This window comes from Heliangelus exortis, chromosome 17 (assembly GCF_036169615.1).
Source record: "Heliangelus exortis chromosome 17, bHelExo1.hap1, whole genome shotgun sequence".
NCBI classification, from domain to species: domain Eukaryota; kingdom Metazoa; phylum Chordata; class Aves; order Apodiformes; family Trochilidae; genus Heliangelus; species Heliangelus exortis.
The window spans coordinates 9,398,227-9,415,659 of record NC_092438.1 but is presented as its reverse complement, the minus strand read 5'-3'; the positions used below and the strand labels follow the sequence as shown (position 1 = coordinate 9,415,659).

The window sequence follows — 17,433 nt, the reverse complement described above, 5'->3', positions numbered from 1 at the left end:
TGCTGATAAAATCAGGGATTCAAAGGAAAGACATTTCTAATTTCCACAGAGAGTGTTTACATAGCACAGAGCTTATGTCTTACCTGTGCTGCAGTTCTTGTACTTCTTGCTCTGGCCATGCAGGACCAATGCAAACACCACCAGGAGGATGAGGATCAGACTCGAGAGAGCCATCACCAGCAGAAACCACCACTCCTCATAGAAAGGGGCTTCTGTTTGTGCTGAAAGAGCAAAAAAATCCTGATAAAAATTCCTCTTTATGCTCCTTCAGCGTGTCTCCACAATGAATGATGCCTATTTAATAGTGTCCAGGAGAGAGATGTTCAAAAGCCCCAGACTTTCAAGGGGCTTGCTGACACTTCTGAGGTGACAAAGACGACAGGAGCATATCACAGCTCCAGCATCTCCTCAAGCATCTTCCTCACATCCAGAAGATCACTCCAGAATCTCTTGGTTAAGAAGAAGTTATCCCCTAGTGAAGAGAGGGAGATTTCTTCCCACAGCTCCACACATCTACATTTCTTGTCTGCTGTGGTATGCTTATTATTACTCCCTGGGTCAAAGGAACCACTAATATACCTGTCATGACTCACAGTTATTCCACTTTTTTAAGAGGCTTGCCTTGCCAAAATGCTGCTCAGTGGCTCTTTGAAAAATACAGCTTGTGCCAGGGAACAAAGTACACTTGGTTCATTGTCTTTCAGTACCTCCATTAACTCCAGCTTCCAATATCTGCTGCTACTCTGTATTTTTTCCCCACCAGCTTAGCCAAGCCTGACGTGCAGCACATGGGTATCAGTTTGGTTGCCTCACACATTTTGTGTGATCTGAAGTAATTTCACCCCATTTGACCTCAATTGGAGATGCAAAATGATCCTAACTTCCCCTCTCTAGATTTATCTTGCCAGTCTTCTTTTAAAGTAATAAGTATTGTTATTTTCTTGCAGTGGTAACCTCATTGTCAGCATCCCTCAGCTTTGGGAAAAAATGCTGCTGCTGGAGAACAAGCCAGCAGTTGTAATTCCCCTCTAGTCTGTAAGGTAAAAGAACACCTGGTAGGAATGGACAATACCAGGAGATCTGCTTCAACCAAACCCCTCACTATCACTGAATCCAGGCACTTTTTTCCCCTGACTATTCTGAGCCCTGAGTCTAAACACAAAGCTATTGTAAGCCTGGTGATAGGGGCTCATATTTGTTCCAGATCACTGGGTATACTGCAGCAGTGAAAAGCAGCCATGATCTTTCTTTGCTAGTAAGCCAGTCCAGGCCAATAAAGTCCTAAAGGCAAACTGCACAAGCCATGCAAGGCTGAGCAGATTCAGTGCAATTTATACCTCCCTGTGTTGGCTGCAGTGTCCAGCCTAAGACACTTCATATTTTTGTGACTGAATCTCAGCAGAAACATCTGCCTTTCACTCGGCAATTTGAGATGAATACTGAAGCATCAGAAGGAGAGCAGTGAAATAGTTCTGTTCAGGTGGAGAATGTACAAACAAGCAGTTTGTTTATAAAAAAAAAAAAAACCAAACCAAACATCACAAGGAGCTGCAAGCTCAGCTTCAGAGGAATAATGTCTTCCAGAAGAGAGTGACACTATTACTGACCCTTTGCACGGTGTTGCAGCTTCTGTGAAACAACAGATAGGAAAAACACTGATTCTTGGTGTTTGAAGTGGGTTGTCTGTGCCCTTGTCCTGAATGAGAAAAGCAAGGCTAGCACTCACTGAAATCCATAGACAGCTCTCCCAGGCTGAGTGGTTAATTGTGTAAGGACAAACACAGCCCTGATGGCGATAGCAGCATTTACTGTTCTTGCCTGCTGGGTAACTCTTGAATGGTGTTTATGCTTTTCACTGGAGGAGCAAAGAGATAAAAGCCACTCCAGATGCTGGAGCATTGCCAGGTTCTCAGGACTCTCCAGAATTTTGAATCACAAAGCCACTTTATCAGGTTCATTTATTCCTCTTGTCTGGCATTGCTGACACAGCAAGGATGAAACTTAATGCTCAAGAGCAACCTGGAGTACAACTGTCTCTGCAAGGGCAAGGGGAGACCTGAGCAAAGCTTTCACAAGCTCCCACTTCTCAACAGGCCACTAAACTCAGGCTTCCCAGTTGTGGAATTTGCTTTTTGAGGTACTGAAACTCCTTCAGAACACCAGACTACTCCAGAGGATTTTGGAAGTATGTTTAGGCCACAGCTCTGTTTACTGGGAATAAGCACAGGAGAGCAGGGAGGCTGGAAAGATCCCCAGAGCATCACCAACAAAATGTTTTGATGAAGGGGGACTGGAGCCATTCCACTGTATTTGAACTGCCAGGGCAGTGGATATCAGGAAAAACTTTGTGAAGCTATGCTTGTTTATTTTTGAGAGTTAAATACAAAATAACAGAAACTGTTTATCAGAGAATCCTGGGGAAAAAACGAAGGAAGCAGAGTAAACAAAACAGCAGACTCAGAAAGGAGAAAAGGCAAACAAATCACAGACTGTATAAATTAGTCTTCGGGCAAGAGATCTTACATGTAAACACTCATGAAATCCCCGAGAAGGTTCTTTGTAAAACTTAAAAATGGCACACATGCTTTTCTCCTCTTGAAAGTAAAGCATACTGTAGTAACAAGCCTTGATTCACCACTACACCACACTAAACCACACCAAAACCAGCTGCCCTTGATTATTTCTTTCAACTAGGTTGTGTTTTTGCCCCATCTTCCCCCTCCCAGCCCCAAGAAATTCCACTGGAAAAGATTTGAAAAAAATAAATCTATGATTACCTGATACTGCCACAGAGGGAGCACTTGGTTCTCCATAGCCAAATTCATTGACAGCCACCACCCGAAATTCATAGGTCACACCCTGTCTGAGTTTGTCCAGGCCAACTGTGTAGGAGGTAGCACTGCGAGGGATGTCCTTCACAAACATGTCCCACAGTCCTTCATCTGGGAAAGCAGCAAGGAGAGACATGGCATGAACTGGGTGACTTGGTTCTTCCTTCTGCTCATTGAAAAAAAATTGTCACTAATTGTTTGTTTCAACCACAGGCAGGGGACACACCTGAGGGCTGCTCAGTGATACTCACAAGTGTCACAGCACCCTGCAAAGGCATTTATTCATCATGGGGATCTTACAGGAGCCCAGATGGAGGAGGTCTCCTCTAAAACCTGGAGCAGCAACAACAGGGACCTGGAGCTTGCTAGAGCAGCTGACAGCCAGCTGGGTCCCTCCTGAACAGGTAAGGTGACTGCATCAGCATGCCTGTTATTTGACACAACAAATAAACCTAAAGCAACCTGCTTTGGTTAATTAACGAGTCCTAATTGCACAGGCTTTGCCTGTTTTTGCCATTGCAACCTGACTTCACTATCCAAGTGTGTTGGCTGGGCTTTGCAAACGAAGTAGTGTGAGATGTAGGTCCTGGCAGATTGTGGCCTAATGTGAACCGGTGCCTGGTAGACTGGTGTCACTGGAGTGCCACCTGCTTCAGTGTCAATTGTGATGTGTCCCCTGCACGTGCTGGCCCACAGGGTGGCACAGCCCATGGGGTGAGGCAGCTGGCACCACGCTTCTGTGCCAAGCATTTTTAAACAGAATCAGGTTTTTGTTTGTATTATAAAACTCTCAAAATTGTAAGAAGTACTGTGCCATTCTGCTGAGAGTGTTTCAGCAGGGTAACCTCAGTTCTCAACAGCCACACTGGCATTAATCCTGATGTGCATGCTGACCGGGTACCATCCTACTCCCTGATCCATACCTGTAATCTTAGACTCACTTGACTACAATGGAAAGAACTTTCAACAAGATGGATGCTGTTACCAGGAAGAACAAAACCAACTATAATTAAAAATGTCAGCCAATAATCTTGAGTGCAGAAATCAAACATTAATCTAAATGGACTGCTTTTCAGGCACAATTGATGCCCAGCACTTTCACTGACAAAATGGAGTTACTGTCTATGCATGGGGCCAAACTTTCAGCCAGTCTAAGCCAGCTTAGCTCTTATTGATCTGACCTCACAGGTATCCCATTGGGCTTTTACTTTTAGTGTTCAAAGCCATTCAAACAATGTCTACTTTTCTCTGCATGTCCCACAGCAATGGGAATACGACGATAACCTCTGCATAGATATGACTCCAGCACAGGAGCTGCCTGCTTTGAAAGAAAGTCCTCTGCACTGTGAGATTTCAGCATCAGCAGGACTTCTGTAGCTTCAGGTGTTATCAAGGTAACAATAAAGCAGGAGGCAGCAGCTCTACCCTCAGTGACTTGTTCCACTGCTGCAATAGAAGGCAGGCATCAATTCTCATTTGCTTTGCCTTTACCTGAGTGTAAACTAATTGGAATCACTGCAGCGATGCCAGAATTGTGCTGGTGTAACAGAGCAAAATTTGGCCCTTAGCCTACATCCGTGCCACAGGGAATAGCAGCAAAGATGGATTGATTAACACTGCATGTGCATTTCCATGTGACTGTTTTACCTTTGGCATCAGTAAATATTGGCTCAGTAATTTGTACTGTGCTGCACGTCTAGCAGCACTCCCGATGACTAACAGCCCCCAAACTACATCTTTTCTGATCAGGAGGATTGGCAGTCTCAGTGGATGCAAAAAGCAGGCTGGAACGTTATTGTTCCAGCTACATTTGAGAAATACCAAAGAACAATAAAAACAGGTAATTTTTCTGTCATGCTTAAAATTCAGACCATACATTATTCACCAGCATGATCAGAGTATAATGAAGTTATCATAATGTAGCATTGTTATGTATTTGTTGGATATTACGATGGCTATAAAACAAGAGATAAAATATTGACTTCCCTTTTACAGGGCAATAGAAGGATAGATTATTTCTACCACGTAAACTTACAATGTAATAAAAAGGGAGTTTGGGATTTAGTTTCTCTGAAGAGGGTGGGGTGAGGGCTGCATTAGCAAAGTTAGATTGTTGCAACCACCAGTACTAGGAAGATGCATCTCAGACTATAAAATATTGCCATAATTGCTAGAATTGCCTGAGCTTTCATAAACACATTTGTAAACAGCAATAAGAGAATTTGAGCCCATTGTGGATTGTCTGAAAAGCAATTTGTTTGCATTGAAAGCCATTTAAATGGGAGAAGAAAAGGCAACAATAAAGATGAATGTTCAATGCTCATTGCAACACACACCACCCTTCACACACACACTTTCTCAGTCATTTTTTTCAATCCTATCAGGATGCACAGTACAGAATATCTGACAGACCAAGGCACTGTAAATTTAACCACTGTAAAGCTTACAGTAAGTTGGAGAAACTACCCTTGAGAAGTCAACATTTAATTTCCATCTCTCACTGGTGGTGACAGGGTGGGCAGAAAAGGCTGCTGGTGGATATTTATTCGAGTGGGATTCCTGTCTCACAGAGATTCAGAGATGCTGGTGGTCGTATCTTCTCTGGCCCACCTCCCCTTCCATTCACTGAAGGAATCTTGGGCCAAAATGTTTTCTTCTGGGGAAGAAGAGGGGCCAAAATGAGACCCAACGTGTAATTCTTGGGATGCTGATGTACCTACGGTGGTCAGAAGTCAGCAGGGTGGCAGCCTGGAAAGAGGGACATTCTTCTGTCTTCTCCACTGCTGACCCCAGGCCAACACTAGGGATAGGGTAGTCAGTGACTTCCTAAGCCCTGGCCAACAAGCTTTTTAATTCTAGATCTTAAATTAATTTATCTGCTCTCCAGCTGGATTATTCAGGCCCCTCTTTGTACACAGTGATTGCAATCAGAAACATCCAAACTAAAAAAGCGTTTCAGTGGTGAACTTTGAGATTAAATATTGAACACACACTTGTGAATTCACTCACTGCATCTCTTCCTCCACCCTTCAAAACTAGGTTTGCTCTAAATGTTAGAAGTTCAGCTGAAAGAGAATTCATTAGAAGGTCACCTGCGATAGCAAAGATTGGCCTTTAAGTTCAGTAGAAAAATCATTAGCACACTGCACACACTATTTTCCACTCAGTTTAGGGAGGAAAGATGCACATGCCATGGCTGGGATATCAGCTGGGTATTAACTCACAGAAACCACCAAGGAAAGCAAAGTTTGCAACACTGAACTCCTGCAGAGATGTGCGAGGCTCAGCCAGCCCCAGCCAATGTCCTGGGAGAGGCAGCCCAGCTGGCAGTGAGATGTGCTTGCACTGCTGGCAAATGCAGTTCCTTCAGTAACATCTGTCCCTTTCCTCATTGCAGATTGGCTTTCACTGAGCTTCTTAAAAACAAAAACAGGCCAAAATGTAGAGTGGAAAAAAAAAAAATAAATTTTTTTCTTAGCAGGAAATCAGGTTGGGGCAGGACCTGGTGAACTGTTGATAGAAATAAGCAGAGGTGAGATTCGATCTTTTTCTCCCGGCCTCGACCCTTCTATCCAAACTGGGACTGAGCACGTGTATGGGGAGAAGATTTGAATGACAGGGGAAGGTGAAACAGGTGAAACCACCTCCAACCTACCACAAGTTCCAGCCTGGTCTGGCAGCAGCGAGGGGCAGCATGGCCGGCAGTAGGTATGCCCAGCACCCTCAGGCCAGCCTGCGTTCATTAGCATTTAATTGGGATTTCCATGCTGAATAAAGCTGTCAGTCAGCAACCAAGGCCACTAACAAACAGCTCTCGTTCTGCTGTTGGAAGATGGAAAGCTGTCAGTTTGTCAGGACTTAAACCCCAGGCTTCCTCTCTCGGAGTACGAGCTGCACCGTGAGGCTGCCGCCTCAGGAGGTTTGTGAGGGGAGAAGCAGCTGGGACTTAAGGGCTGGGTGAATGCAGGGGGTGTTCCTCCTACAGAGGGCAAAATTAAAATGTGGATGTATTTGTCAGAGGCAAAGGGCTGAATTATCATGCAAAGCAGCAAAAGGACAAGAATGGGAAGTGAAGGCTGACAACCTGTCAGCCCCAAAATGTCGTTTGTGGACAGAAAGAAACCAAAGGCCCCGTGGCAGATGCCGGCAATGCAGCTGCACCCTTCACTTTGGATTTACTGACTTTTGCTGGTTTGTGTCTGTGTTTGACACTGCACTCCCTCATTTGTTTTAAAATAAATAGAAAAGGAAGAAAACACGAAAACAGTGCTCAAGACACCAGGGAGGAACCTGACGTGAGATCGGCCCTTGGGGTGTGGGAAGCAAAAGCCAACATTTCTGGGAAGGATCATCTCCACTCCGAGCAGACAGGTTCTTCCCCAAAACACTTGCCACCTTCATGGAAATGATCATCTAGAGAGCAAAATGAAACACTTTCTTGACTTGTCTGTGTTCTAAGCTCATGATTTGTGGCTGATCTGAGGGTTAGTGGCCTGTTCATGCCAGTCAAGGTGCTAAAAATATTATTGTTGGAAGCATGTTAAGATGACATTCTCTCCCACTGGACTGAAGTCATGCCCTGCTTAGGAAAAACAAGTCAAAAACACCTGATGGGGAAGAGAAGCAGAAGTGGAAATCTCTATTGGCTTGTCCTAGGTCAGAGGCTTTTCCTAAGGTGACACAAGTCATGAAGCAGACTGACAGAACACCTACAGGGCTGTCCTGCAACTGGAGGTGCCCACCATTAAAGCACAGTATGGAGAGAGAAGCCATGAACATGGGATGGGGTTGGGAAAAGGGAGGCAAAAACATCTTCTCCATTTCTTCCAGTCGCACTTGGAGCCTTAACAGCATTGTGCCATTTCTGTCTTCTCCTCTGTATCTAAAAACTGAGGACATGATCTAATGCCCATTCCTTCACCAGCCTAGTTGATGTCTAGGGAGTGCTTACCATGGCAGTGACAGAGGCTGTTTAATTGCATTTCTTGTAATGCACAAGGAGCTAAACTGGAATTTGTTACTCCAGGGACAGAGAAGTCGAAGGAAAAGAAAAACTCTTCTGTTTCTGTAATGTCTTCCTGTAGCACAGATCACTCTGGAAAAAATATTGGTTTGCCTCCTTCATCCCTGTGCCTGAGCATATTCAAAATGCAGAAGAGGCAGTCAGCCTGGTCACCTTCCATAAATCCCAGACAGAAACGAGGAGATCAAATGAACAATCTCAGCTGCCTGCTGCCACCATTGCTGAACCCAGCAGGGCAGCTGGAGCCCTGGGAGACACAGCAGAACACCAAAAAATTCAAAAGGAAGTGGCAAAAGGGGGTCAGGATTGCCATTTCTGACAGAAAGCCACCCACCTGCTCTGATGGAAGAGTCTTGGCAGGGAGCTACAGCAAGGAAAATGAGATGATACAGCATTTAACGTTTGGGGTAATGAGGCCTATAATAGATGACACTTGAGATGTGAAACACTAAGGTAGTGGTATTGCATTTAAATATTGGCAACAAGCTAAAGCTTTTCATCTGTCTGTTCAATGCCCCTTCTTGATCTCAGAAGGATGAATATCTTTTCCTTCCTTGATTTTATGTGAAGGGCACAAGTCAACTGCTCTTCTCCTGGACAAAACCTGCTAAAAAACAAAGGTTGTTCCAATCCACGCTCTACTACCCAAATAAATCAACCTGCAGCAGCGAATTCTTAGAATAATACTAAAACAGAAGCAGCTCTGAATGACCAGCCCTGAGAGGAGGAATTAGTTCCCTGCTTTTGTTAAGCTAGTAATTCAGATTTCAAACTCCTCTGTGCAGAGAGGAGGAAGAAAAGCAGCGCAGAAAGGGAGCTGATGCTTGGGTGAAGGGAGGGAAGGTTCCAATTAGTCTGTCTCCTCTCCTGGATCACATTTCACGCTTCCTACAGCTGCAACCAGAACGAAGGATGAGAATCCAGCATACAAATGCCCAGCTCATTTGCTACAGCAGCATGAATAGGATTAAAATAATCTGAAGAGGAATTAAATGCCTCAGCAGTCAGGTTGGAAGAACAGGAGAATAAGACCTCTTCTGTGTGTTTCTAGGATCAGTGGAATGGGGCCAGCAGGAGTGACCCAGGGTTAATGCAGCTCAGACCTGCCTTGGAGGGAGTATTTTCTTCCTACTCAAAAGGAGTGGGCCACAAATCCTCCATCCTTATCCATGAACTGTAAAACATTCACATCCAACAGTGAGACAAGGAACAGAGGATGAGTCTGCAATGTCACCTCAAGCTGAATCTCCAGCTTGCAGACAATCCCTACATGAGCTGCAGGTTTCCCCTCTACAATACCTGGCTAAAACAACTTGCCTGGGGGAATGTAATCTGGGAAGTGAACTTCAGTGAAGAGTTTCAGTTTAACTTGCTATCTAAACAATGCTGTTCAAATAAGACGAGGTATTTTCTACCTGTGAGTAAATAAGGGCAGAAATCAGTAAGATGATGTAAGGGAAACAGAAGCACAGCAGTGTCACACCTCTAATTAAAAAATAAAATCTTGATTACTCTGGGAAACTCCACTGCTTTGAGAAGGTACACATTTTCCTTGACTTTGTTTTGAAAATAATTGTTAAGCTAAGTTACAGAAATAAGGAAGAAACTTTAAGGTCACAGCAGAGCCTTACTACAAAGCAAACTCCATCAGATTTCAGTGTGGAAATCTGTATCTTCAGTGATGACCAGGAGTACAAGCAATAATTTTGATACTGGTCTGCCTAAAAGTAGTTAAAATAATTGGTTTAAAATGCAATCTTACATTCAAGATACATACAAGAAATACTTAGGATCCTTTATATAATCAAACAGATAATCATTCATTTAATCAATATATAATCAAGCAATGTGCAAGCACCTAGAAGTAAAAAAAGAAAAGAACAAGCAGCCAACATGGATATGTCAAGTATAAATCATGTCTAATTTCCTTCTATGACAGGGTAGCAGACCTTGTCAATAGAGGAGAAAGAGCAGACATCATCTATCCTGACTTCAGCAAAGCTTCTGACATTGTGACATTCAAACATGGCCTATGAGAAAGAACTATCTGGTAGATGCATCACCAGCTGGAATACTGTGCTTGGCAAATGGTTATCAGCATTCACTGTCAGAGTGGAGGAAAATTATCAAATGAGATTACACAGGGGTCTGGCAGCATTCACTGATTTTTCTTAATGACTTGGTTACCAGCAAGTGTGTGCTTATTGAATTTACAAGTGGTACCAAGCAGGGAGAGGCTGCAAACAGGCTGGACCATAAACCTACTTCTAAAATGACCTTGTCCAGCCTGGGAAACACCCTGGAAAAAAACAGAAAGCAGCTTCAGTAAGATGCAAATCCCAGAAGCAAAGGAGCTCTGGGGAAGCACCAAGAAAATCTGTGGTGACAGGGGGATTCCTGTCCCTTTCTTAATGCCCTTCCTGCAGAACAAATGGGGAAAGTGGTGTGTGTGAGGCCAAAGTCTGGGCTCTGTTATTAACAGTAAGACAGTAATTTGCTGTTGTGTTCTGCTGCAGGACAGATTTTTATCTGTGGTCCTCAAAATGCAGCTTGTAAATGAAAGATGCACATGAAAGATGCTGTAAGCATGTAAGAGAGTTTTAATTATTAACTATATTAGCATATCAGTTGGATGATTTACCAGTGATGTAGCACAGTAAAAGTCAGAGCACTCAGGGTAATTTTCTGTGACTTTTCCTAAACAGGAGAAAATCTGCCTGACTACTTAATAAACCAGCAATAGCTTAATGCTGGTAATTCTCTAGCAAAATTCCATTACCTTACTGGGATGACAAACAACCTTTCCAGTGGGGGATTGTTTTCAGTGTGGACTGAAGGAAAGGAACACTTGAGATCAAGCTCCCCATACTTCTCCTGGCTTACCTGAGGGTCTTGCCTCTATGATGTAGCCAGTTGTAGGTTTTTCTCCTGAATCACCTTCAGTCCATTGCAGTGTCAATCCAGAAGCAGATTTTGTCACCAGAATTTCCTGAGGGGACCCTGGAGACCCTGAAGGTTGAAAGGAGAATAGAAAATGGTGGTGCTATCACAGACAGACTGCACTGTTCTTCATTTCTTCTGTTGATATAGGGAAAAAAAATGTCTAAAACTACTTGTCAACATATAGGCAACATAAAGCTCAATGGATGTGGACCTAATTTTTTTCACTAGTTCTAGTACCAGCAGTTTTGTATCAATGGCAGGTACCTGTGTTAAGAAGGGAAGGGAGAAAATTATTAATTTTAATGATTAACATATCTGCTACTGCTATTCCTGACTTCAGAGGTGACACCAGCCCCTGAACTCCAGCAAGAGGTTCATGGGGGCAGCTGCCTGCCCATCCCCTGGCCACAATAGAGAGAACTCCTGCTTTATACTGTCTGTGGTGGACCAGGAGAATTAAACTGTGGGTCCACACAGTGCTATCTCAGATAATGGCTAAGGGTGGTACTTCATATGATGAAAGCTTGCTGGCACCCAGAGGGTGGAATTGCCAGGCATGGCTCTGATGGAGAGAGCAAATATTTTCCTGAGCTGGAAAAGAAGCAAAAATCAGAGCTGTGACCATTGCAGTGAGGTTCTGTGATTTACTGGACAGGCTTATATCATTGGAGAGCATTTGCCTTATTAGATTATCTGTTTATCAAAATCACCCATCAAATAAGAAAACCAACTCTTTTGGTACAGATATTGAACCAAGCAGGGAATGCAGACATTCAGCCTGCTGCTCCTCTTGATATATCAGGAAATTCACAGGCCTCTCCCTGCTGCATAAGCCAAAATGTCAGGAGAGAATAACTGCAAATTCTTTCTGATTTTATATCCAGGAACCTCTGCTGGTTTCAGCAGAGTTATTCCAGTTCTGACACCACTGCAGAGCACTACAGTCAGAATTATGCACTCCACTGTCAGGCTGCAGCTCTGAAATCCCTGGTTAGCCCATCCATGTTATGATTTGTTCACATGGTTTTGTTTTTTCACATCAAACTTCTAGATTTCAGGAAAAAAGGAAACATGTTTTTCACAGGCAGCTGCAAAACCCACCGACTCATGTCCTGAGCTCCTTTGACTCAACCTCTCCTTGGCCTGGAAATTCATGTTAAGTGCTCTGAGTGCACTATTCCCCTCTGTTGGACCATGTTGGTAGAACTGATGTGGCTTGCAACCCATTTTTATGGCTCCACATACCTTCTGCTGGCCCAGCTGTGACATTGGCTTGCAGTTCAGGTCCATAGGCAATGGTTCGGGCTTGCACCCTGAATAAATAGGTCATGCCCTTGGTGAGATCTCTGACCTTCAACCAACGTTGCCAATTTCCTTTTATGTCCACAGTCACCACCTTACTCACCCCTGGAACAATCACACAGATTAGGAAGAAAAAAAATAAAACAAAGCAACATAAGGAAGCTCGTAATGCAAAAAGGAGAAATCAAGTGGAGCTTATTACATCTAGATGGTAAGTAAAATTATCTAACACTTTGCTAAGAAAGTATTTTTTACAATTAGCAGGAGTTTAAGTAGTGATAATAGCCAATTTTCAGCACTGATAAGTATAATTAGAGTTTAAGCTTGATAAGTGGGTACTGACAAGAAAAAAACCTTACAACACAACTGGGAAATTACCAAGAGACTACACACAACTTCACTAATTATTCTGGGAAGAAAGGAGGAGGTAAACGAAGAGGACTGCATGTTGCAGATTGCCTCCTAAGCAAGTGTTTCTCCCCTGTGTCTTTGCCAAGTAACCTGCAACGTTGCCTGGAGGAGGAAATAAGGGCCAGGTTCTATCCTTTCATCTTGCCCTGTCACTTGCACCATCACCAGGTGACTGTGGGATGAAGGACACAGATCTCACAGGTAACTTGTGGGTAGAAATGCCACTGCAACATGGGATGCAATTGAAGCATGGACAAGGCTGAAGGAATGATTTGTGTTTTACTCTTCCCTAAAAATTTTTCTTACATGGAGGAATTAAAATCAGTGCTGTTTCCTTCATCATGGTTCACAGATAGGTTCATGTTTAGGTCCCCGGTGCCTCATAAAGGGCAGAGCAGCAATGAATGCTTTGAAACAAACAAAAAAATCTAGTTTTCACTGCAATTTTATGAAAGGAAGTTTAATGGAAAGAATTTGAGTTATAAAAATATTTTACAGATCAGAAAGTTCAAATTTAGAGTCCTTTTGGCATTTTTCTGGTTCTGTAAATGTAAATAACACATTTCAAGCCAAAAACATAGGAAGTGGGAGAACATTTTTCCCACCAGAGAAGGCTGCTTACTAATTTATCTTTCCAGAAAAACACAGAGGAAGATGTTTTTCAATCCAGCTGCTTATTTTATGCAAATCAAGAAGAATGCTTTTAGTTTTTATCAGTTACATAAAGAATTGTGTCCGAGTTATTTCTGTTCAAACTTTTCTGCCAGATACAGTTTGTAACTCAAGGAATCTTTCCTTGGCTAACGAGGAAGCAGTAAAAGTGCTCCCTCCTTCCCTAGGTGTACTATTTCAATTCTCTGAGAGAAATCAGGAAGCATTTGTCATTTTGAAGTTATACTCCAAAGAAAAAGGAACTGTTAAAAAAAGACTCCAGGGCAATTTTGTTGTCTATTATTGTGTAAAACATAACACTAGAAAGCTTAAACAATAAAAGGTCAAACAGGGAGAAGACTGTGCTAAAGGACAGATTGCTCTTAGGAAGTCTTGCAAAAGGACAGGTTTTAAGCAGTGGCTCATGAGTAGGGAGGCAGAAGGGGTTACAACAGTAAGGATGCTCAGCCAAAAACCATGAATGGGTGTAAAGTTAAAAGAAGCAGGAAAAAAACCCTCCAGGAGCCTGGTCCATTCATGTTGTTGCATTGTAGTGCTGGCATGGAGGAATGTGAGACCTGGGGCTGGAAGGACCCTCTGGGATCATGGATGGGGTCAGCATTCACCATCATTATGTGCTCCACCTTCAAAAGAGTTTGGCTTTATTTTGCTCTTTAAATAAATGAGCTTGGCTTTCTATTAGAGGAAGATAGTGGCCTCTAGGGAAGGATGACTTACTGTGGTGGGAGAATAAATGTTTTGCTGAAAAAAAAAAAGGTTGGCGTGATAGCAAATTAATAGAAACTGGAAATTAAATTTAGGCAAATATTTAGAATCTGGAGAACATTGCTCCATAACCACCCTGCTCACAGCAAAATCCTTCTACGAGGGGAGCAGGGACAAACAGGAGTCAGAGAGAGCACAAGCAGAGGTGGGAAAGGGAAGAAAAGAAAACAAAGATTCTGAGGATGTTAAGTCAAATACATGAAGAGAAAACATGATCTGACACTTCCATATTTTCAGGGGAAAAAATGTATTCTTAAACACTCTGTAGGAATGAATAAGATGCTGAAAATGCCCAAACAGCCCAAACCTCCTGCATGCCCTGTGCACATTTCTTGGTCAGAATTAGAAATGCTTTTTGCATTAGCTCTTTGTGCTCAGACCTGCCAGCCATAAAGGCTGAAAGTGTTTTTATTCTTGTGTTTTCATGCCTGAATATAACTTTCTCAGTGCATGAAACATAGATATTCAGACAATATAGATCTTTATTCCTTACAGAAGAAGCAAATCCAAGTGATTGATATCCTTATTTCTTTGGAAAAGAGTTTAAAATAGATTGGCAATGGCTGAAATTACTCTCCCTGCTGTCACGCTGCCAAAGTTGGACATCTTATTGAACTATTGGCAATATCAGCAATATAAAAATATTAATAAGCCCATCCGCAAACTTAGTAATATTTTGTAATTCACCTTTACATTTGTTCTCAGTGAAATTGTCAAATACTTTTCTGTTGCTTTGCTGGCAAATTAATGAAATATTTGTAGCCACCACATTGGTCCAGCTTAAAGATAGTGCTGGGTTAAAAAGTGCTGCTTGAGGATTCCCTGTGAACAGACACGAGTGAATCTCCAGCACAGTTCTTCTCCCCTGTCACAAGCAGCAGTGGTACCAGAGATGACTTGCACATTTGATGCTCAGGCAATCCTTGTGATAACAGAAGTGACACACGATGTGATAAGCAGCACAAATGTGTCTGATGACTATTCTGGGATGGAGCCAACTCAGCAACTTCCAAGTGAAATGTGGGGAGACAAGGAGGCACTCTCAGGCTGAGTTTCCTCTTTGTCCAGATCTGGGAAGGATGGCAGTAAAATGACTTTTCAAATCACAGACAATGTAGTTTATACAAGAAAATGAGAGGGCAGATGAAAGCTATATTCTGCAATATTACAGTTTGCTGAACAGGTCTGGCAAAATTGTTTTACTTACCCTCTGCCACCTGGCTTCTCTTGGAAACGTTAGAGAGCAAGTAGGAAATTGGGAAGAGACTAAAGATACTACAATGCTTTTCTGTCATTTCCTTATAAATATGTATGATTGGAGGTTGTTCTTACCCTGGACAGGAGCCAAAGGCTCATAGACCACTCGATAACCCTGCAGGACTCCATTTGCTGCTGTCGGCTCTCCCCAAGACACATTGAGTGTAGTGCAAGTGATTTCAGAGAATACCAAGAAGCTGGGAGCACTGGGTGCTAAAGGGATTACAAATAGATTGAATTGCAGTAGGAACAGTCAATCTGATATACATATATATTATAAAACACTGGTTTATTTACCCACCCTAAATCTGAAGAAAATAAGCTGAGAATGGGATTTGTCAATTGTATCCGAATGCTCTGTAATCAATCTGAAACCCAGGCTGTGCTGAGAAAAGCAACCACTCAGCTGCAAAGCTGGAGCTCAAAAGCAAGCAAGGAGATAGGACACAGAGGGAACAGACCCTCAGAAGGGCACCAGGTGAGTGTGCAGCCCAGGTGCACTCCTCCTCCTTATAGCCACCCCACAGCAGTGGTGGCTTCACCCTGGAGTGCTCCCTCCATGCTCAGGTTTTCAGGTGTGAGCACAGAGGCCAGGAACAGACCCACGGTCAGTTTCCTCCTGGACCACTTTGTGAAAGGACCACTCTTTCTGCCAGTCTGTTCTCATTTCCACTGTATCATTCCCTTTCACACACATTCCACTTCCTTAATCCCTCTTTTCCCCCTCCAACACCCATACAACATAATGACCCATCCACAAACTCCATCTGAACACCCGTGCCCTCCTGCATCCATCCTTTTCCCTCAGCCTCAATACATGCTGGGCAGAGCCAAGTCTGTGATTTGTGACAAGACAATGTCCCATACCTGCCTGGTGTGTCCTGCCCAGCGAGGGGGTGCTCCTGGGGCCATCCCCAGCTGCATTGAAAGCAGAGATGCAGACCATGTACCGCGTGTGGCTCGTCAGGTTTTTGAGCCGGACGGTTGTCTCTGGGAGAAAAAGGACCTTCACTTTCTCTGTGTCATTTTGGGTGTCGCTTTCCCAGTAATAAATCTGTTGAGATAGTGAGATGGTTTAGTGTATCCCTTCACCTAGAAAATACCTGGGCATTGCAGCTATAAAAGATCAGGGAGATGGGGCAGTCTTGCTCTGGACTCCTCTGCTAAATGGGATCCTAACGCTTTTCACCGTGTGCCCAATCTTTTATCTTCCTCTGGCAATTTCCCCTGAGTCCCGCGACCATATAGCTGAGTACATCACTCAAAAATAGAGCACAAGCTGAAGAATATGGCCTAATGACAGCAGATATGAGCTGCCAGGGTTCAGTGATAAGAGGTCAGTTTTTAAATTCTCCCTGAAATGTTAGCTGCCTGTCAGCACTGGCATCCTGATACGATGTTCCATAATTCACCTCCAGATGCACACAACAGTTTCACCAGTGGTGTTCAGAGGACAGCCAAGCAAATGCCTTCCTGAAGATGGTAATAAAGACTTTCCCTAAAGTTCCTTGAGGTACTTTTCTCCATTTTTTTCCCTTAAAAATTTTTTACTCTGCTGCCATGAAATTAGGCTTTTGAGAATTTATTTCCAGGAGGAAAAGCTGTGCCAGCCCTACTTATTGGACAGGCCTGGCAGAGAGAGCATTACAACAGGCCAAAGCAAGCCAGAAAGTTGAGGGAATGAGCCAAGGCAAGACTCCACCTTGGCTCTACAAGCCAAGCTGTTAGAGCCATCTATATACGTACAAAAGGAAAAGAACATGAATTGATATATAAGGATGCTTTTTACTGCCAAGAAAGGATGCCAGACTATTCACATTGGCTTGGCTTTTCTTTGCTTATGGACCTAAACTCATGGAGAGAGGCAGAGCCAGACACTGAACTCAAGCCAAGCTCCAGTGTTTGTAGACTTGCCCATTTCCACTCTCTGAGGGTCCATTCTCATGCTGGAGAAACTAAACATCATGCTTCTGCAATGTGCTCATCTCCTGTGAAGCAAATGCAATTAATACCATGATTTAATTTTGTTAGAGTTAAGAAAATGAAATGATTCTTCTAAAATCTGACCTGGCTCAGGCTTCTGGCTTGGAGAAAGTTCTGCTTTTCCTAATAGCTTGCAACATTTGACAGACAGAAAACTCAGTTAATTTTCTTGAATACGTTTCTTGCCCCCAGCTCATGTGCCTGTTGCTTTTTGGAGCAGATATATTGCCTGCATAAATGGAACTG

The 17,433-nt window shown here is 43.2% G+C and overlaps 1 protein-coding gene and 1 long non-coding RNA gene across 2 annotated transcripts in view; one reads left to right on the top strand and one right to left on the bottom strand.

The window, feature by feature from the left end:
- Positions 1-17,433, bottom strand: part of SDK1 (sidekick cell adhesion molecule 1) — a 380,086-nt gene that overhangs the window by 15,062 nt on the left and 347,591 nt on the right. The window contains exons 37-42 of the mRNA XM_071760475.1: positions 16,072-16,258; positions 15,280-15,417; positions 12,043-12,204; positions 10,738-10,863; positions 2,778-2,942; positions 84-221 (exon numbers count right to left, since the gene is read on the bottom strand). Coding sequence (XP_071616576.1) covers positions 84-221; positions 2,778-2,942; positions 10,738-10,863; positions 12,043-12,204; positions 15,280-15,417; positions 16,072-16,258 — 916 coding nt within the window. The remainder of the gene's footprint in view (positions 1-83; positions 222-2,777; positions 2,943-10,737; positions 10,864-12,042; positions 12,205-15,279; positions 15,418-16,071; positions 16,259-17,433) is intronic.
- Positions 1-17,433, top strand: part of LOC139803882 (uncharacterized) — a 395,404-nt gene that overhangs the window by 43,212 nt on the left and 334,759 nt on the right. The window lies entirely within an intron of this gene.